The sequence below is a fragment of the Gorilla gorilla genome, chromosome 1 (assembly GCF_029281585.2).
Source record: "Gorilla gorilla gorilla isolate KB3781 chromosome 1, NHGRI_mGorGor1-v2.1_pri, whole genome shotgun sequence".
Taxonomy (NCBI): domain Eukaryota; kingdom Metazoa; phylum Chordata; class Mammalia; order Primates; family Hominidae; genus Gorilla; species Gorilla gorilla.
The window spans coordinates 102543722-102561958 of record NC_073224.2 but is presented as its reverse complement, the minus strand read 5'-3'; the positions used below and the strand labels follow the sequence as shown (position 1 = coordinate 102561958).

General features: G+C 43.9%; 1 protein-coding gene and 1 non-coding gene across 51 annotated transcripts in view; both read left to right on the top strand.

Annotated features, from left to right (window-relative positions):
* UBAP2L (ubiquitin associated protein 2 like) overlaps positions 1–18237 on the top strand; it is a 51311-nt gene that overhangs the window by 27260 nt on the left and 5814 nt on the right. For 44 of the 50 annotated variants that reach the window (XM_063694694.1, XM_019023140.4, XM_004026763.5 and 41 more), the window contains exons 12-24: positions 1853–2051; positions 3651–3928; positions 4091–4263; positions 6523–6712; positions 7465–7519; positions 7777–7951; positions 8308–8380; positions 9687–9882; positions 9970–10058; positions 11603–11656; positions 12476–12557; positions 13429–13646; positions 14129–14234. In XM_063694694.1, the coding sequence (XP_063550764.1) occupies positions 1853–2051; positions 3651–3928; positions 4091–4263; positions 6523–6712; positions 7465–7519; positions 7777–7951; positions 8308–8380; positions 9687–9882; positions 9970–10058; positions 11603–11656; positions 12476–12557; positions 13429–13646; positions 14129–14234 (1888 nt within the window). Of the gene's footprint in view, positions 1–1852; positions 2052–3650; positions 3929–4090; positions 4264–6522; positions 6713–7464; positions 7520–7776; positions 7952–8307; positions 8381–9686; positions 9883–9969; positions 10059–11602; positions 11657–12475; positions 12558–13428; positions 13647–14128; positions 14235–15636; positions 16039–18237 lie in introns of those variants that run through there. The other 6 variants (XM_019023136.3, XM_055360421.2, XM_055360423.2 and 3 more) reach the window with 1 other exon arrangement.
* LOC115932355 (small nucleolar RNA SNORA58) lies at positions 12255–12390 on the top strand. The gene has a single exon (XR_004068643.1). It is a non-coding gene; the product is annotated as a small nucleolar RNA SNORA58 (small nucleolar RNA).

The following is an 18237-nucleotide window of genomic DNA, read 5'->3' as shown; positions in this document are numbered from 1 at the left end:
ATAGAAAAAGAAGAAAGAAAATAGGACAAAGGTTGTAAGAAGGTGTAATGAAGATCAAGAAGTAACTACCAACCCTTAAAGATAAATGACTGGAAAATGTGATTATGTGATCTATGTCTCTTAATTGCCCTCTTAATGTCTGGAATTGTGAAAATTTACAACGAAATCAGACTTTTGATACCAAAAAGGTGTTTTCAGCTGGGGACAGTGACACGTTCCTGTAGTCTCAGCTACTCTGGAGGCTGAAATGGGAGGATTGCTTGAGACTAGGAGTTCAAGACTATAGTGAGCTTTGAGCTCACCACTGTACTCCAGCCTGGGTGACAGAATGAAACCCTTTCTCTAAAAAAAAATTTTTTTTAATAAAAATGTGAAAACTAAATATAAATACTATTCTGTTTTTTTGTTGCCTGTACTAATCAATATATTAGATAATGTAATTTCCTTTCTATTGAGAATAAATGTTAGAGGATTAATTTCACTTAAAATTTAGTAGAGCTAAATAACATGGGAGTTTCTTTATATTTTTATGTATAATACAGTGAACACTAGGTAATTTTCATTGTTTTTATTTATTATTTATTTTTTATTTTTTTTTGAGACAGAGTTTCACTCTTGTTGCCTAGGCTGGAGTGCAATGGCGCGATCTTGGCTCACCGCAACCTCCACCTCCTGGGTTCAAGCAATTCTCCTGCCTCAGCCTCCTGAGTAGCTGGGGTTACAGGCGCCCACCACCATGCTTGGCTAATTTTGTATTTTTAGTAGAGACAGGGTTTCACCATGTTGGTCAGGCTGGTTTAGGACTCCTGACCTAAGGTGAGCTGCCCGCCTCAGCCTCCCAAAGCGCTGGGATTACAGGCGTGAGCCACCGCATTCGGCCCAGTGATTACCCTATAGAACTTGTATATACATGGAGAAAACAATCAAATCATACTGACTTGCTACTTGATTGTCTAGTGCAGAAGTTGGGATGCCCTTTAACTTTTCCTTTTTGCCTCTGTGCTAGTTATTAGCAGCATCAAGATGAGGCTCCAGTTAATTGTTGTTTCTTTTGAGTTTTTTTAATGAGAAGGGCAAGGACCTTAATGGCAAAAGTAAAATCTTATATTACATTTATGTTAATTGTATTGGTTGATTTAAAAATTCTCGGCTGGGTGTGATGGCTCACGCCTCTAATCCCAGCACTTTGGGAGGCCAAGGCGGGCGGATCACGAGGTCAGGAGATCGAGACCATCCTGGCTAACACAGTGAAACGCCATCTCTACTAAAAATACAAAAAATTAGCCGGGTGTGGTGGCGGGTGCCTGTAGTCCCAGCTACTCGGGAGGCTGAGGCAGGAGAATGGTGTGAACCCGGGAGGCGGAGCTTGCAGTGAGCCGAGATAGCACCACTGCACTCCAGCCTGGGCGACAGAGCGAGACTCTGTCTCAAAAACAAAAACAAAAACAAAAATTCTTCAGTCAGCTGAATTTTATCCCTGAGAAGCAGGGAGAAGGAAGTAATGATGATATGAAGTTTTAATGGCTCTGTTTTTTGAGTGATTACTATGTGCCATACATGTATTAAGTGCTTTAATTTATTTAATCCTCCTACAGCTTTACTTTTATTCCTATTTCCAGATGAGGAAAGAGAGATTAAAAAATAGTTTTTCCACGCTTACATAGCCAGGATTTCAATCTAAGACAGTCTGACTCTAGGTCCTATACTCCAGTGGACTATGCTGTATACTCAGTGTGACAGTATTCTTTACTTGCCTGATCTGTACTGGCTCTCGGTCTGGATAAGTGTCTTTATGAGTAGCTGAACAAGGTTACTGGCTGTAGGTTTCTCTCATCTCTTTGTTGATCTGCAGGTGAGCATGTTAGGGAAAGGATTTGGTGATGTCGGTGAAGCTAAAGGCGGCAGTACTACGGGCTCCCAGTTCTTGGAGCAATTCAAGACTGCCCAAGCCCTGGCTCAGTTGGCAGCTCAGCATTCTCAGTCTGGAAGCACCACCACCTCCTCTTGGGACATGGGCTCGACGACACAATCCCCATCACTGGTGCAGTATGGTGAGAAGATGGAAAGTGACTTGAATCTTTAAAGCATTGGAGCATTACTGTCAAGAGGCTAGCAGGGGGAGGGGGTGGAGAATGTGTCCTGAAGTGAAGAAAAGGGGCAGCTAGTTGGTTACCTTCCCACATGTATTTCCCCTAATCAAATAAGCTGAATTCAAGAAGTTGGGGAATAATAAAATTTGAGGCTATATATTTCTCATCACATTTAGAGGCTGGGCATGGTAGCTTATACCTGTAATCCTAGCACTTTGGGAGGTTGAAGTGGGAGGACAGCCTGAGCCTTAGGAGTTCAAGAACAGCCTGAGCAACATACCAAGACTCCATTTCTAAAAAAATTGTTTTCAATTAGCTGAGTGCGGTGGTGTGCACCTGTGGTCCCAGCCCCTAAGGAGGGTGAGCTAGTGTGAAGCTAGCTTTCCGCAAAAAAAAAAAAAAAAATTTTTTAACCATATACATAGTTGCAGTCTTCTGTTGATTGGGGTTTTAATTATTATTATTATTCTCCTTAGATTTATCTTCAGTGTTTGAAAATAACATATTGCCTTCAGGTTCTTAGGCTTAGCCATCTTAAGACCTTATACAGTAAGTCTTCACTTAATGTCATTGATAGGTTCTTGCGACTTTATGCGAAACATAAGACAAGGTCTAGTTCTGTCATCCAGACCAGAGTACAGTGGCACTATCTTGGCTCACTCATCTTCCTGGGCTCAAGCAATCCTCCCACCTGAGCCTCCTGAGTAGCTGGGACCACAGGCTTGTACCACCATGCCTGGCTAATTTTTAATTTTTTGTAGAGATGGGTTTTCACCGTGTTGCCCAGGTGTGTCTCTTGGGCTCAAGCAATCTGCTGGTCTTGGCCTCCCAAAGTGATGGGATTGCAGGCGTGAGCCATTGCAGCTGGCCATTTTTTTTTCCTCATCAACATTATAATGAAATCATGTTGAAGGAAACAACGTTATGCAAAGATGTGCCATGTCTTGTTTTTGCTTAAAGCCAGTTTCCAAGCACCTATGGATGTTAAATGAGAACTTGCGGTACTTTAAACTTGGACGATTTGTGCATTCCTGTCTTACACAGACAGGGTAATGTTGTTGATTTAATTAGGCTTTATTTAAGGATGGTTGTAGGCCAGGTGCGGCGGCTCATGCCTGTAATCCCAGCACTTCGAGAAGCCGTGGCGGACGGATCACTTGAGGTCAGGAGTTCGAGACCAGCCTGGCCAACATGACAAAACCCCGTGTCTACTAAAAACACAAAAATTAGCCAGGCGTGGTGGCGCGCGCCTGTAGTCCCAGCTACTCTGAGGCAAGAGAATCGCTTTAACCCAGGAGTCGGATGTTGAAGTGAGCTGAGATTGCGCCATTGCATTCCAGCCTGGGTGACAGAGCGAGACTCCCATCTCAAAAAAAAAAAAAAAAAAGATGTAATCCAGTGATTGTCACCTATAGAAATGAGATTAAGCCCCAAAAGAGGGCCTGCTTATATGAGTTTCTGATTTTTACAGTCCTCATTCATGGTGCTAGTGCAGGACAATAGCATTTCCTTGAGATTCATTAGCATCTCTGGCTTCATATACTGGGTTTCCTCTTGCAGATTTGAAGAACCCAAGTGATTCAACAGTGCACAGCCCCTTTACAAAGCGCCAGGCTTTTACCCCATCTTCAACCATGATGGAGGTGTTCCTTCAGGAGAAGTCACCTGCAGTGGCTACCTCCACAGCTGCACCTCCACCTCCGTCTTCTCCTCTGCCAAGCAAATCCACGTCGGCTCCACAGATGTCGCCTGGATCTTCAGACAACCAGTCCTCTAGCCCTCAGCCGGCTCAGCAGAAACTGAAACAGCAGAAGAAAAAAGCCTCCTTGACTTCTAAGGTACTTAAACTTTTAGGTAGATACCATTTTATGGCAAGGGGTGTGGGGCTTGAGAATTGAGATTAAAAGGGTAAGTTTGGAAATTTAAAGGGAGGGGTTTTTTTTAGTCTTTAGTAAGGTTGTATTAAAGCCATTACTTTCTCTTCTCCTTCAACTTTATAGATTCCTGTTCTGGCTGTGGAGATGCCTGGCTCAGCAGATATCTCAGGGCTAAACCTGCAGTTTGGGGCATTGCAGTTTGGGTCAGAGCCTGTCCTTTCTGATTATGAGTCCACCCCCACCACGAGCGCCTCTTCAAGCCAGGCTCCAAGTAGCCTGTATACCAGCACGGCCAGGTAGAGGAAACATTAGCCATAAGACCTCTCTTATTAACCTTTTACTACTTTTTTAATCTGTGGGAAATTTCTAGAACTCTGGAGAGGAAATTTCTAGAACTCTGCATGGCTGAGGGGGAAAGTAGTCAGTCATAGCATTTTTAGTGCTTTAAAATATTGTTATTAGGGTTATCTGTAACTAAACAGGTAGAAATATGCCCCTTAGGGGCTGGGTGTGATGGCTGACCCTGATAATCCCAGCACTTTGGGTGGCCAAGGCAGCAGGATTGCTTGAGGCCAGGAGTTCAAGACCAGCCTGGGCAACATAATGAGTCCCTGTCTCTACAAAAAAATTTTTTTTTTAAACACAGAGTTTCACTCTGTTGCCTAGGCTGGAATGCAGTGGTGCGATCTTGGCTCACTGCAACCTCTGCCACCCGGGTGCAAGCGATTCTCCTGCCTCAGCCTCCCGAGTAGCTGGGATTATAGGGGCCCACCACCATAACCAGCAAATTTTTGTATTTTTTAGTAGAGATGGTGTTTTACCATGTTGGCCAGGCTGGTCTAGAACTCATGACCTCGAGCGATCTACCCACCTCGGCCCCCCAAAGTGCTGGGATTACAGGGGTGAGCAACCGTGCCCGGCCCAGATTTTTTTTTTTTTTTTTGAGATGGAGTTTCGCTCTGTTGCCAGGCTGGAGTGCAGTGGTGTGATCTCGGCTCACTGTAACCTCTGCCTCCCAGGTTCAAGCAATTCTCCTGCCTCAGCTTCCTGAGTAGCTGAGATTACTGGCATGTGCCACCACATCCGGCTAATTTTTGTGTTTTTAGTAGAGACAGGGTTTCACCATGTTGGCCAGGCTGGTCTTGAACTCCTGACCTCGGGTGATCTGCCCTCCTCGGCCTCCCAAAGCACTGGGATTACAGTCATGAGCCACCACGCCTGGCTCAAGAGTTTTGCTCTTGTTGCCCAGGCTGAAGTGCAATGGTGCAATCTCCGCTCACTGCAACCTCTGCCTCCCAGGTTTAAGCAATTCTCCTGCCTCAGCCTCCCTAGTAGCTGGAATTACAGGCATGCACCACCATGCCCAGCTAATTTTGTATTTTTAGTAGAGATGGGGTTTCACCATGTTGTTCAGGCCAGTCTTGAACTCCTGAATGGAGATGATCTGCCCACCTTGGCCTCCAAAAGTGCTGGGATTACAGGCGTGAGCCACCACACCTGGCCCAAATCTTATATGGTTCTTGAGGGAGCCTAGAATTCAGAATTCTCTAAAATGAGTGTGAACAAAAGATGGCTTTTCCTGTGCTTAGGGTCCATGTTATAATGTATAGAAGGGGCCAAGAGTAATGTATCCTGTATACTGACATTTAGCTACTTTTTTATTTTGAGACAGAGTCTTGCTCTTGTCACACAGGTTGGAGTGCAATGGCACGATCTCAGCTCACTGCAACCTCTGCCTCCCAGGTTCAAGTGATTCTCCTGCCTCAGCCTCCTGAGTAGCTGGGATTACAGGCGCCTACCACCATGCCTGGCTATTTTTTGTATTTTTAGTAGAGACAAGGTTTCGCCATGTTGGCCAGGCTGGTCTCGATCTCCTGACCTTGTAATCTGCCCACCTTGGCTTCCCAAAGTGCTGGGATTACAGGCATGAGCCACGGCTTCCGGGTCCAATTTTTCTTATAACAGCAAAACGTAGGGGGGAACCAAGGGACTTTTCTCTTCCTTGAAGACTTGAAGATGTTTTTAATTTTTTTTTTTTTTTTTTTTTTGAGATGGAGTCTCGCTCTGTCACCCAGGCTGGAGTGCAGTGGCTTGATCTCGGCTCACTGCAAGCTGCGCCTCCCGGGTTCATGCCAGTCTCCTGCCTACTCCCAAGTAGCTGGGACTACAGGCGCCCGCCACCATGCCCGGCTAATTTTTTTGTATTTTTAGTAGAGACGGGGTTTCACCATGTTAGCCAGGATGGTCTTGATCTCCTGACCTCGTGATCCGCCTGCCTTGGCCTTCCAAAGTGCTGGGATTACAGGCGTGAGCCACTGCGCCTGGCCTAGATGTTTTTTTAAGATTAATTCTTAATTCAGATCTCTGGCGCTGTAGAAGGTAGGGATTCCTAGTGTTATCAGGAGGAAATTTTGGTAGATTCTTCTATTTGTTGCTGAAAAATTTCTTCTTGATTCAAATCAAGTTATTCCACTAGTAGATCTCCACGATTTCCTTAGTATGAGTAGATATGCTCTATTTTGTTTCTCTGAGATTTTTCTCTTCATTACTCACAGTGAATCATCCTCTACAATTTCATCTAACCAGAGTCAGGAGTCTGGTTATCAGAGCGGCCCAATTCAGTCGACAACCTATACCTCCCAAAATAATGCTCAGGGCCCTCTTTATGAACAGAGATCCACACAGACTCGGCGGTACCCCAGCTCCATCTCTTCATCACCCCAAAAGGACCTGACTCAGGCAAAGGTAGTGGCTTCATGAACCCTTGGGAATTGGTTAGGAGAATAGTGGGCAAAAATTCCTTAAATATTAGTGTTTTACTTTTCAGCAAATGGTGCTAAGAAACTTTGGAAGTAGTGATTGAGAATTTGAAAAAGGCACACATCTGTGGCTAGTGAATTAAAAGTTCTTATCAGCAAACCCGGAGACTGAAGAGCCAGGAAACCATTCTCTTTGTACTAAAAATTCATTGCCTCTAGTAGAATCAGTCTCAAGTGCCTGTCCTGTCTTCTGGGAAGATGTGATTGCCAGATTTCTGGGTGCGTGTCAGTAGACCTCACCTTGCTAAGTCCTGGCATGGTGAGGGAGACAGCATGTGCCAGAGGTGACGTGGAGTGAGTGTCAGATGCAGCCAGCGGAATAGGTGGTGTGGCTGAACTGTTTGTTGTACTTACCCTTCCCCAAAAATCACTGGATGTGGACTTTGGGCCTTTCCTCTATCTGTTTTAGGTTTGGGGTGTCTTCAACAATTTGTAGGGTTTCCTTCTTTTGCTTTTGGTCACACAGTGTTGGTATATCTCAATTTTGTTGTTTAATTTTTGTTCCTATTTTGGTTTTTTGGATAGTCTGCATTGTATTAATATTAATCCTTTTGGTTAATTTACAGAGTTTCTCCTAAAGATTTGTTGACCAAAATAAAGCTGAATCAGTGCTAACTTTCCTCATTCACATGAGTTTGTCTGTTTCTTGCTCTTCTGTTTTTTTTTTTTTTTTACCAGAATGGCTTCAGTTCTGTGCAGGCCACGCAGTTACAGACCACACAATCTGTTGAAGGTGAGTGTTCTTCAGGCTTTTCCCCTCCTAAGTTTCCGGTTTTCTATCTTAAAATGGTGATAATCCATTAGTTCCCTTCACTGGACAAATGAGACCCATGCTGTGTAATTCTCAGCATTAAAGAAAAAAGATTCTACCTAATATAGTCCACTGTTAAATAACTCATCCTTTTGTCTTTGGAGCTGCCTTGGACTGTGGTCACCTCTCTATAGACATCCCTTTTTTTCTGATGAGAGGAATTCCTTCTAAATTTCTAGGTGCTACAGGCTCTGCAGTGAAATCTGATTCACCTTCCACTTCTAGCATCCCCCCTCTCAATGAAACGGTATCTGCAGCTTCCTTACTGACGACAACCAATCAGCATTCATCCTCCTTGGGTGGCTTGAGCCACAGTGAGGAGATTCCAAATACTACCACCACACAACACAGCAGGTGATTTGGGGTGAGGATGGAGGTTGGGGTTGGTGAATAGCAATCACAGAGCTCTCTGGTTCTTATTATTCCCTTGACCTGGCAGAGACCACATTAGCCCTGCTTTTGTGGTAAGTGGGTGACCTAAGAACTGTGGGAAGTGAAGACAGAGGAGGCTTGTTTTAATTTTCCCCTTTCAACATCCACTTTTGCTTTAACTGCTCTCTACCCCTGGCTGGCCATTGTGCTTAACGTATGATCTCAGACCTCCTTGGTGTCCCATATTATGTCTTATTTCCTTGTTATGTTCTTGACTGAAGCTCCAGGTCACGTAATTATAGCACTATGGCTGATGGCAGCCTCTTTTTTTCTGACAGCACGTTATCTACGCAGCAGAATACCCTTTCATCATCAACATCTTCTGGGCGCACTTCGACATCCACTCTTTTGGTAAGTGTGATGCTGAGAGGGATGTGTGGTTTTCTTACACTTAGAACTGTCCAACCCTAAGATTGTCCCAAGAGAGAATTATTGAAAATTTCTTCATGAGGTGGCAAAATAATTGATTTGAGGTTGCAGGAAAAGGAGTAAAGGGATGTTAGGAAGCCAAGAGAGGCAGAAGAATCCCTAAACATTGAGCTCTGGGTCATTCCTAAAAGCCCTGAAAGTGACTTTCTGACTTTTTTCCCTACTGAATATATAGTTGGGCTTTGTATGCTTTAATAAATTCTGGAAGAACATACCTTTCCAACTGGTAGAGCTGTTCTCTTTCCTTGGTCTTGGGTATGCCCAAGTTCTGAAAAGAATCAGTGCAAGGCTGGACATTTTTGTGAAAGTAGATGCCAGGTGAGAGCTTTTGGTCCAAGAGTCAATTTTATTGTTTTGATTTGTAACAACTATTAATAGAATTAAGCTGAGCCTGTAAAGGGAAGGACCCATTTTGGACAAAAGTATCAGATTTGCCGGAAGCCTGGGGAGATATGAGGGCTAAGGCTCCTTTAGGAGTCTCTATTCAAATACACAGTTTCAGATTTAAAGTCAGAATTGTGGACAGGTGCAGTGGCTCACCTCTGTAATCCCAACACTTTGGGAGGCCAAGGCAGGAGGATTGCTTGAGCCCAGGAGTTTGAGACCAACCTGAGCAATATTGTGAGACCTCATCTCCACAAAAATTTTTTGAAGATTGGCCAAGCATGGTGGTACATTCATAGAGTCCTAGCTACTCGGGAGGCTGAAGTGGAAGGATTGTTTGAGCCCAGGAGGCCAAGGTTGCAGTGAGCCAAGATTGCACCACTGCACCCCAGCCTGGGCAACAGGATGGGACCCTGTCTCAAAAAAAATGTAAAATCAGAATTTTTGCTTTTTCCTAGTCCACAAACTGGTCTCAACTAGTAAAGAAAAGTTGGGGAGAGAAATCTGTGATATATTTTTTACATCTCAACTCTCTCTGTTCCTTTATCAGCCAGTGTTAGTCTCTGGGGAATCTGTCTCCATTTGCTTTACTGTCTTTCTGAACAGGATGATGATGTGCAGTGAGTCTGTTACCATTCTTGCCAGATGAGTCTTGAGGAATATGTAGCTGGAGATTATTTCTAACTACTTTAGCAGGGTGTACTTTGGTACCTTGCCTACTTGGCCTCTTTAATTAGGAAGTTGACATAATAATATATTCAGCAGGAGGGATTGTCTTATTTTTCCTGACCTATGATGCTGATCTCTTTTCTTCTTCTCTTTTCCACTGCTCCCCCTTTTGAAGCACACAAGTGTGGAGAGTGAGGCGAATCTCCATTCTTCCTCCAGCACTTTTTCCACCACATCCAGCACAGTCTCTGCACCTCCCCCAGTGGTCAGTGTCTCCTCCAGTCTCAATAGTGGCAGTAGCCTGGGCCTCAGCCTAGGCAGCAACTCCACTGTCACAGCCTCGACTCGAAGCTCAGTTGCTACGACTTCAGGTAGCCTTGCATAAGCAGATGGCATTCCTCTGGGATGGAGGAGGTAAGTAATTGTGTGATGGGATAAAAATGTAATTTCTCTTTTAGGAAAAGCTCCTCCCAACCTCCCTCCTGGGGTCCCGCCGTTGTTGCCTAATCCGTATATTATGGCTCCAGGGCTGTTACATGCCTACCCGGTAAGTGGGACTAAAGGATCTTCTTCAAAAGGTGAGGATGTTGTGGCTACTCTTTTTATAGCTCTGGCTTCAGATGGACCCCTGTGAATACCAAAACTTGCACATACTCAAGCCCTGCAGTTGACTCTGTGGAATCCATGTATATGGGTTTTGCATTCTGTAAATGTGGCCGTATTTTTGATCTGTGTGTCTGGTTGGAAAAAATTCATACATAAACAGCGTGCAGTTCAAACCTGTGTTAAGGGTCAGCTGTAATTAAAATATAAAATAAATGAGGGATTGCCACATGTAATCAAACTGGTTTTTAATCTTTGCAGTTTTGGAAAAAATACTAAACTGAGGCCAACCCATCTATTGTGTATCTGCTTTGGTTTATGGTGCACACATGTATGCATGTGTGTGTGTGTGTGTACAATGTGTATGTATACGTGTGATGAGAATATCTGCCCTGTTTGAAACACAATTTCTGGGCCTCAGAAGCCAAAGGCCAGAATGTTCATCTGGAATCCTTTTTGGTTTCTTAGATAATTATGACTATTATTTTATTTTTTGAGGCAGATCTTGCTCTTTTACCCAGGCTGGAGTACAGTGGAACAATCATAGGTAGCTCACTGCAGCCTTGAACTCCTGGGCTCAAGCAATCCTCTCACCTCAGACTCCCCAAGTAGCTAGGACTACAGGTGTGCATCCCCATGCCTGGCTAAGTTTTAAAAATTTTTTTAGAGACAGGGTCTTCCTATGTTGCCTAGGCTGGTCTCAAAATCCCAGGTTCAGACAGTCCTCCTGCCTCAGCCTCTCAAATAACTGGGGTTATATATAGGCCTGAGCCACTACTCCTGGCCCCAAGAATTATTTTCTCTGATTTGATTAAATCCCTAACTCTGAGTGTGTTTGCTGGTCTGGCCTGGTTAGAGGAAAGTTTCCTGACTCAATCTGGGACTTTGAGAATAAGTGGCTGACATTAGTAGCTTTTTGCCCTAGTGTATCTTCTGTGACCTTCAAGTATTTGGTACCTATTAAGATGAAGGATATATGAAAACGTCTTAGAAGATACCTGTTCCTGCCCTCATAGACAAAGTCTAGATAAATTTCATACCGATGACACATCCAAATAACACAGTTACACATTTTTAATTTGTGGTCACTACCTTAAAACCCTGAAATTGGAGAAAAGTGAAATATTCTTTCCAGAGGAGATTATTTTTAAGCCAGATTTTGAAGAGTATAAGAGACAGAGACTTGTAGAATAGAGAGTAAAACTGGTTGTTCGTGTATATTTTGTGTCTACTCTATTGGTATCAAGAAGCCAGCCTACTAGAATCAGTAGTATTTAGCTCAAGGAAAGCTTCAAGACCTTTCATGAATCATTTAATCTCTGTGTACTTTACTGCTTTTTCCTTAAATAAAATTGAAGGAAATAATCCGTGTCCTGTTCTAACCCAGAATGAGGATGAACTTTCTGTTGAATTAGCTTGTCTCTTGGCTCCTTGTTTTGCTAACATCATGACCAGTTCCTGTTATTGCTATATGTCTGTATCTTTCAGCCACAAGTATATGGTTATGATGACTTGCAGATGCTTCAGACAAGATTTCCATTGGTGAGTATGTGGGATAGAGCTTTGGAAAAGAAAGTAGTCTTAAAATTAGTGTTGGGAGTTGGAAGATAACTTTTTTTTTTGAGACAGAGTCTCACTCTGTCGCTCAAGCTGGAGTGCAGTGGTGTGATCTTGGCTCATTGCAACCTCTGCCACCTGGGTTAAAGCAATTGTCTGCCTCAGCCTCTGGAGTAGCTGGGATTAAAGGTGCCCACCACCACCCCCAGCTAATTTTTTTTGTATTTTTAGTAGAGGCGGGGTTTCACCATCTTGGCCAGGCTGGTCTTGAACTCCTGACCTCATGGTCCACCCGCCTCTGCCTCCCTAAGTGCTGAGCTTACAGGCATGAGCCGCCGCACCCAGCCTTTTTTTTTTTCTTTTTTTAAATCAGAGTTGTGGCATCTTAGTAAATATATTTTAACCTAATCTATAGCCCAGTAAAGTACTCTGGAGCACTCAGGGTGCTTTCTGTTTGTCCCAGACACTTTAAATTATTGAATGATCTGTTTTCTCAGTAGAATAAGCTTGGTATAAACTGATAGGGATGACACCTAGAGGGTTGAAAATATTGGTCCTCATGGACTTTGATGTATTCTCAAGTGGGCATACCCGTAGACCTTGCCTGACTGTGCTCATGGCCAGGCAGGGGGGACAGTGTATGCAAGAGTAATGTGGAGTTTGTGCTAACTCTAGCCAGCTTAATTAGTGACTGGATAAATTGCACAACTCTCACATTCTTCTGTTTTTTCCTCCGTGGAAATAATACTCATGCTGGGGAATGAGTGACATTGAATTTCTGCTCTTTTTTTCCCTCTTTTCTAGGATTACTACAGCATCCCATTTCCCACACCCACTACTCCGCTGACTGGGAGGGATGGTAGCCTGGCCAGCAACCCTTATTCTGGTAGGATTGGGATGGGACTAAATAAATAAAAAGGGAGATAGTGTTGGGATTGATGGCAGACACCTGATTGGTAGCAAGAAGGGATGTGATAAATCAGGATTGGTAGATTCAAAATCCTGCTAAAGTTGGGCATGTCATGGCTTTTCCTATTCATCCCACTTTGTGTTGTCTCCCTGTGATTTCTAGATGATATCTTAGCCAGGCATGGTAGCACACACCTGTAGTCTCAGCTACTTGGGATGCCAAGGTGGGAGAATTGCTTGAGCCCAGGAGTTCAAGACCAGCCTGGGCAACATAGCAAGACCCCATCTCCAAAAAAGTGATATCTTGACTTAGTTTCAAGCCATTTGCTAGCTTTTTCCAGGAAATACAGTGGTTGAGGTGGTCTTCTCTGCTCATCTCTGCCCCTTTATGCTACTACTCACAGTGGCAATCTCACTGCCTTGCTAGGCCTGGGGCCTCCTTCTTTTACCTGACCTATCATTGTCCTCATTGACTTACCATTTTCCCTGATCCATCATTGTCCTTCAAGTCCAGCATGGGGTATTCCCCATGGAGGAGAAGAGGGGAGGGAAGAAGGGGGAAGATGAAAGAGAACACAAGTGGGCAGAGAAATTGTGCAGGTGCCTTATTCCAAGAGCCTCCTGCCATAGCATTGCACAGTTATTCAACATTAGTCCTTGACTTGCAGCAACTGTGCTAAGTGTATGCTGAGCAACAATAATTGGAGCCACTAAGAAATGTAATTCAAGGAATTGAACTTTAATAGTCTTTGAACAGGATCTCCTAGAATCATGTGAAATCAGAAGAGGTAATTCTGTATTGGTATTGGGGTGAAAGAGGCAGGTACATTTAGCTTCTCCTGTCACAGGTGACCTCACAAAGTTCGGCCGTGGGGATGCCTCCTCCCCAGCCCCGGCCACAACCTTGGCCCAACCCCAACAGAACCAGACGCAGACTCACCATACCACGCAGCAGACATTCCTGAACCCGGCGCTGCCTCCTGGCTACAGTTACACCAGCCTGCCATACTATACAGGGGTCCCGGGCCTCCCCAGCACCTTCCAGTATGGGCCTGCTGTGTTCCCTGTGAGTACCTGGCTTTGGTCACTCCTTGTGATGAAGGATCCTAGCCCTGGACACTATCCTAGCTGCTTTTAAGCGTCAATGACTTTAATAATGTATGAGGAGGAACAGTTTCCACCTCTGGCCTGTTTTTGGCCTGGTGCAGGGTGGTGGGGGAATGGGGCTGGAATTGGTGGAATTCGGATAGGGATTGCCTAGTCTTAGAATTTGCCAAAGGGAGAATATGATACCATACAGCTTTGCTTCACTCAGATTCATTCATTCCCTGCTGCCATTGTCCCTTTTTCTTCCTCCAAACTACCATTTCTTGACTTAATTAGTAGATTCTAGAACAGTTAGTAAGGAGCTAATTTCACTAAGCAAACTGTAGTCAACTTGCATCAGGATAGGTAGCCATCTGAATGGCCAATACCTGGAGCAGGACAAGTGGGACAGATAGTATTCTGCTGCCAAGTCACTGCAAATCTGGCCTTTTTGCTCTTTAGGTGGCTCCTACCTCTTCCAAGCAGCATGGTGTGAATGTCAGTGTGAATGCATCGGCCACCCCTTTCCAACAGCCGAGTGGATATGGGTCTCATGGATACAACACTGGTAAGCTGACCTTGTCTCTGGCTCGGTGGTATCTGTGGGGTGTTATTGGATAAATTTCAGGGAGGAAGACTTGGTGCTTGAGAAAATGGGGTTGGTGAGGGTGTGCTGCTGCCCCGGGTATGATTGTTAATGCTTGGCTGACTTGGGTATCTGTGGGAGCAGCACCAACGGAGGAGCTTGATACTAGGACATGTGTCCACTATATGTGACGGGAATGCCCAAGAGTATGTGTTGGTTTTTAGAATATGTTGGTTGGCCAAAAGTGTGGGTGGAAGTAGGGCAAGGAGCCCCAAGATTTTGCTGAAATGTCAGTGGAGGCAAGTGTTAATAGTATGTATGGCACTGATAGTACAAAAGGGGGGTGTATTCACTGAGTAGAAGGATTAAATGGGTTCATAGCTAGCAGCCTACGATAGGTTTGGCTTAAATCACTTTGTAGCACTACTTTTCTTATGTGTCCTTTTTTATTCCCTAGCTAGAAGACCTAAACTGTGGAGAAAAAGGAGTAGGCGTGACCATACTTAATAGAGTGGGAATTGGACTGGGAGAGTTGGGCCTTTAGGTTCCTTCATTTGTATGGCTGGTCTCTTTGCAAGTCTTTTTGCATATGTGATGGCAGGGAGGGAATTGTAGGAATCCTCTGGATGGGTACTTACCTAAAAGATACTCAGCCTCTCCCTTGCTTCCATACCTGACATCTGTGCTCTACTTTTGGAGGACAGGGAGCGAGAAGGAATCTTTGAATAATATAATTGTACCTTTTCAGCGACTTGTAGATGAATAGGGGAGGAGCAGGTTTCTCTGATTGCTTAGGGTTGGGGATGGGGGTTGTCCTTCAAAGCTGTCAGCTCAGATACAGTTTCATGGTGATTTGGATAGAGCAGCATGTGTTTTTCACCCTTATGTGGGCTCTGGGTGGGTCAGTTGCCCACAGTTTTCAATAATTGGGAAGAGCACAGAAGGCAGTAAGGGCTAGGAACTGATAGCCAAGTGGAGCTTTGAACTGTGCTGTATGAGTTAGAGTGGGTCATGAGTTAAATTAAATAAATCCTGAGAAGCCCCATTGAGATTTAATACATAGACTCGTGGCCACCCCTGTCATCGAGCAAGGTTCACCCTAAATCTTGGTGGGGAGGATTATAAGCTTTTTGACTTGGAGTGGTGGCCCCTTTCTGAGGACATTAGGTTGAAGTCTTAGTTGGACCAGGTTCACGAGTTTTAAGAGGTAGGTGATGGATAATATAAGAGAATTGGCATACTTGATTCTAGAAATCCCACCTTCTTGCCTCCCTTCAGAATTCAGAAACGTATTATATCAGCCCTTGAGAACCCCCAGTTCCCAACCCCACAAAGGGCTTTTGTCATTCCATTCATTTATTTTTATGTATTTGATTCCTTTTAGGAAGAAAATATCCACCCCCTTACAAGCATTTCTGGACGGCTGAGAGCTAATTTGGCCCAAGGCTGGGGGCTGTGTTTTGTGTGTGTGTATAAATTTGCACTGAAGTCTTGTTTCAGAAACCAGACCACTGAGGAGAGCCTGCTGAGCTGAGGCCATGGCCTGCGTGGCTTGGGGAAATGAGTTGGTGGATACCTTCTGGGCTTTTGAACTTGCCCCTCCCCCATTTCCCTCTCCCCCATGTGTCTGACCCTGTCTTACCCATTTCAAGTTCAAGCGGTGCAGCACCTTCGAAGCATCAATGCACACACCTGCTGTTGCTTTTGATTTCTGGAAGGCATGTAGTTTCAACTTGTAACAAAAATATTTGTAGTCTTCAATAAACTGTGGTATTTCTTTAGCTAACTCTGGCGTTCTTTCCGTGCATGTCTTTCTGGACACTAGGAACCAATGCTGTGCTGTGGATGAAGGGTGGAGGGTGGCCTTTTTAATCAAACCCCAGCATAGCCAAAGAACTATTAATTTTTCAGTATGGTGGTTTTATGAAGGTGGGGGGAGGGGAAACAGCCTCAGTTTCCCACCTGTTGATTAGTTGGTAAAGGAAACTATTTGTAGAAATACCTGATTCTCCATGCTTATGTTGCTTCATTTTTCCATTTAGATCTTTCCTTTGCCTCTTACATAAGCAGTGGGGGAAAGGACAAAAAAGTTTGGAGTGTCATGTCATGGTGAAAGGCAAAAGAGATAGTTTTCAAAGCTGTTAGAGAAGTATCTTTCAAGGCTTAATTCCCACATCTATTTGGTTCCTAAAGGCCAAGTGGCTAAGATCTGATAAAGTCATTAGTGATAAGCTAGTTGATGACTCAGGCTCTGTGGAGACTGTGCTATCCTGGAACATTGTTCTTAGTCCCTTGATGGCTTTTCAGAGATCGTGGATTATCAGTTTTGCATTTGTGGGTATAAGCTAAGGATGTGCAGGAGCGGTTTGGTCAGATATCTCCTTGACTATGGAAATTCTAATTCCCTCCCAGTCCAGCTAGCATACAACATTAGCCCTTTGTTTATAAAGTTAACGTGGACAGTGAGATCACCACCCTGGGTTAATTAGAAACCAAAGTATTTGGCTTTCCTTGTATTTGTTCCCAGCCCTTTGGAGTAATTTTGCTCTGTGGAGTGTGACCACCTTTCCCAGGGGCTGCCATGGTGGGAGAGATAGATTCATGTGTCTCTGCCCTGCTGCCCACGTGATTCTGGTATTGTCACTGTTTGGGGATAAGTAGGGGGTGTTGATGTTGGAAGGAAAGCAAGAGAACTCTGTAGTCTGAAGATCTTCGTAATAACTGGTGAGGGGTAGTGAAATCAGTACCCATTATTTTCTAGGTCTCTAATACTGTAATTGAGATTATTATGGCTACTACATAGTATTATGTTTCCTGCATTCTCAGTCCCTTCAACCTCATATCCAAGATAAGGCCTCTGGACTAGAAGCTGTTTTTAGCCTAAACTCTGGAAAGAATGAGATCAGGTAGGGACACACTGGAGCTGAATTCCTCCCTACCACTCGGCTTGAGAATCCAGTTAGTCATTTCTTCCATCTAATATAGGCAGCCTAGCCTCACTGCAGAAGGTGACCAAGTATGCTATTTTTTATTTTTTATTTTTATTTTTGCCTTTGCAGTAAAGATAAATTGTCTCTTTTGGTTTGACTTAAAAATGTTCTACTTATATCCTGTTTATTCCACCTTTACTCTCAACCCTTCCACACGAACTTACTAGCTTAAGCCTTTTCCGTAACTGAACTTCCTGTTCTTAAAAGTTATGCCTGTTACCCAGTGATTTGCCAGATGGGCACCTCGGGTTTGAAAAGGGAATGGAAAAAATACCCCATTAGCCCCTTAAGATACTCCTGTATCGTTCCCTTCTTTTACTTCAGTGTCTTTAGACAGTTGATGCTTTGGAGATGAGGAAGTATTTTCTCTTGCTTGGTTTTCTGTAGTTCCGTTATTTTTCCTAGTTAGTGTTTGCCCCTCCCAGGAACTATCTGGACTTAGGATGTTGGGAAGGTTTTCCAGATTAAGATACCACTTCAAAAGTGACTGTTCAAGGTGGGCTTAACTTTGGAAGGCTGCCTTTGTCTGAGGCATTGGGAGGATTTGGGTTCTAGAGTTTGAATTGTGGGTGAATGGAGGATTCCTTATTTGTGATTTGGCCACTCTAGTACACTGCTTCTAAAACTCTTTTCCATCAGTGTTCCTGACAGCAGAGGAGAAGGAAATGTGTACCTCTGATGGGAAGGATCCAAGGGCATAGACAGGCAAAGTTTTTCTGAAGCTTCGTTTTATTTTTATAAAAACTAATATATCTTTTTAAAATCATGCTTTATATTCCTAGTTAGATTACTTACTTTTCTTCACATCTTTGTTTCAAAATGGAAAGTATAAAAGATGTTAGGTTATTTATTTCATGGCTTTTCCTATCTTCTTGACCCGATGCCTTATACCCCAGGTGATGGAATATAGTATGAGTATTTATTTGTTTGAGGAGTACAAATTAGAATGACATGTTGTACTACTCTGGTTTCTTTAAAGTTGTAGTGGTTAGTAG